Source organism: Austrofundulus limnaeus, unplaced genomic scaffold, assembly GCF_001266775.1.
Source record: "Austrofundulus limnaeus strain Quisiro unplaced genomic scaffold, Austrofundulus_limnaeus-1.0 Scaffold1559, whole genome shotgun sequence".
Lineage (NCBI taxonomy): Eukaryota > Metazoa > Chordata > Actinopteri > Cyprinodontiformes > Rivulidae > Austrofundulus > Austrofundulus limnaeus.
The window spans coordinates 19,716-21,114 of record NW_013953961.1 but is presented as its reverse complement, the minus strand read 5'-3'; the positions used below and the strand labels follow the sequence as shown (position 1 = coordinate 21,114).

General features: G+C 52.2%; 1 protein-coding gene across 1 annotated transcript in view; it reads left to right on the top strand.

Annotated features, from left to right (window-relative positions):
• LOC106535776 (myosin-11) overlaps window positions 1–1,399 on the top strand; it is a gene marked incomplete at its 3' end in the record, with an annotated part of 32,105 nt that overhangs the window by 13,726 nt on the left and 16,980 nt on the right. The window contains 7 exon segments of the mRNA XM_014032856.1: window positions 119–145; window positions 224–316; window positions 397–460; window positions 533–631; window positions 806–949; window positions 1,041–1,136; window positions 1,215–1,396. Coding sequence (XP_013888310.1) covers window positions 119–145; window positions 224–316; window positions 397–460; window positions 533–631; window positions 806–949; window positions 1,041–1,136; window positions 1,215–1,396 — 705 coding nt within the window.

The following is a 1,399-nucleotide window of genomic DNA, read 5'->3' as shown; positions in this document are numbered from 1 at the left end:
CACACACACACACACACACACACACACACACACACACACACACACACACACACACCTTTGAGCTGAGGCCTGCACACAGACAGGTTTTTGTGTTGATCCAGTTGTTTGTCTCTTGCAGCAGCAGCAGGCAGGATCTCTGGCCTACGTGAGTAAAAACCTTAAACTGTCCAGATGAGTTGATTGAGTGAAAGCCAGCAGCAGCAGCAGGACTTTGTGTCTGCAGGGGGAGCTGGAGAAGCAGCTGCTGCAGGCCAACCCCATCCTGGAGGCCTTCGGCAACGCCAAGACCATCAAGAACGACAACTCGTCACGATTTGTTTGTGTCTTTCTCCACATGAGTGTAAATGAAGCTGAGCTGTGATCTGACTCGTGTCACTGAGCTGCTGTCCTCCACAGGGGAAATTCATCAAACTCAACTTTGACGTGACGGGGTTCCTGGTGGGAGCAAACATCGATACCTGTATCCTTTGTGCTGAAAGCTTGGTGTAGAGCAGCAGCTGATGACGTGCTCCTCCTTCACCCACTCTGTCAGACCTGCTGGAGAAGTCTCGCTGCATCCGTCAGGCCAACACGGAGCGAGCCTTCCACATCTTCTACTACATGGTGGCTGGAGCCAAGGACAAGATGAGGGGTGAGCTCAGCAAACACCAGAGAAAATCTGCTGACAGCTTTTCTTTCTTCAACAACATAAACATCCTTTGTTTCTCCTGACTCCAAAGATCTGAACTGATCTTTGTTTGTTTAGAATGAAGCTTGAATCTTTTCTCTCTGGTGAAATAAAAAAATCTTTCTCTGGGTTCTGCAGACGAGCTGCTCCTGGAGGACTTCAGCAGGTACCGCTTCTTGATGGCGGGTCACGTGGAGATCCCGGGTCAACAGGACGATGAGCTGTTTGATGAAACTCTGGAGGCCATGGAGATCATGGGCTTCACGGAGGAGGAGAGACTAGGTCTGAAGAAGTGCTTCTCACAGTTCGTCTGCACTCTGAGAACCAGGTTCTGGTCCTGTTAGAGGAACTCTGTGGGATCTGCTCTCTGCAGGGATGCTGAAGGTGGTTTCCACYGTGCTCCAGCTGGGAAACATCTCGTTTGAGAAGGAGAGGAACAGCGAGCAGGCCACCATGCCCGACAACACCGGTAACTTCTGATTTCAAAATAAAAGCATGTTCTGTGGACCCGGCCTCTCTGACCCGTTCACCTCCTCACGACCCGCAGCGGCACAGAAGGTGTGCCACCTGCAGGCCATCAACGTGACGGACTTCACCCGCGCCATCCTCACCCCCAGGATCAAGGTGGGCAGGGAGGTGGTCCAGAAGGCCCAGACCAAGCAGCAGGTACCAGAACACRGAGGTTCAGTGTGGTTCACCTGTCATCACTCAAACATCTCCTCCTTCAACGTG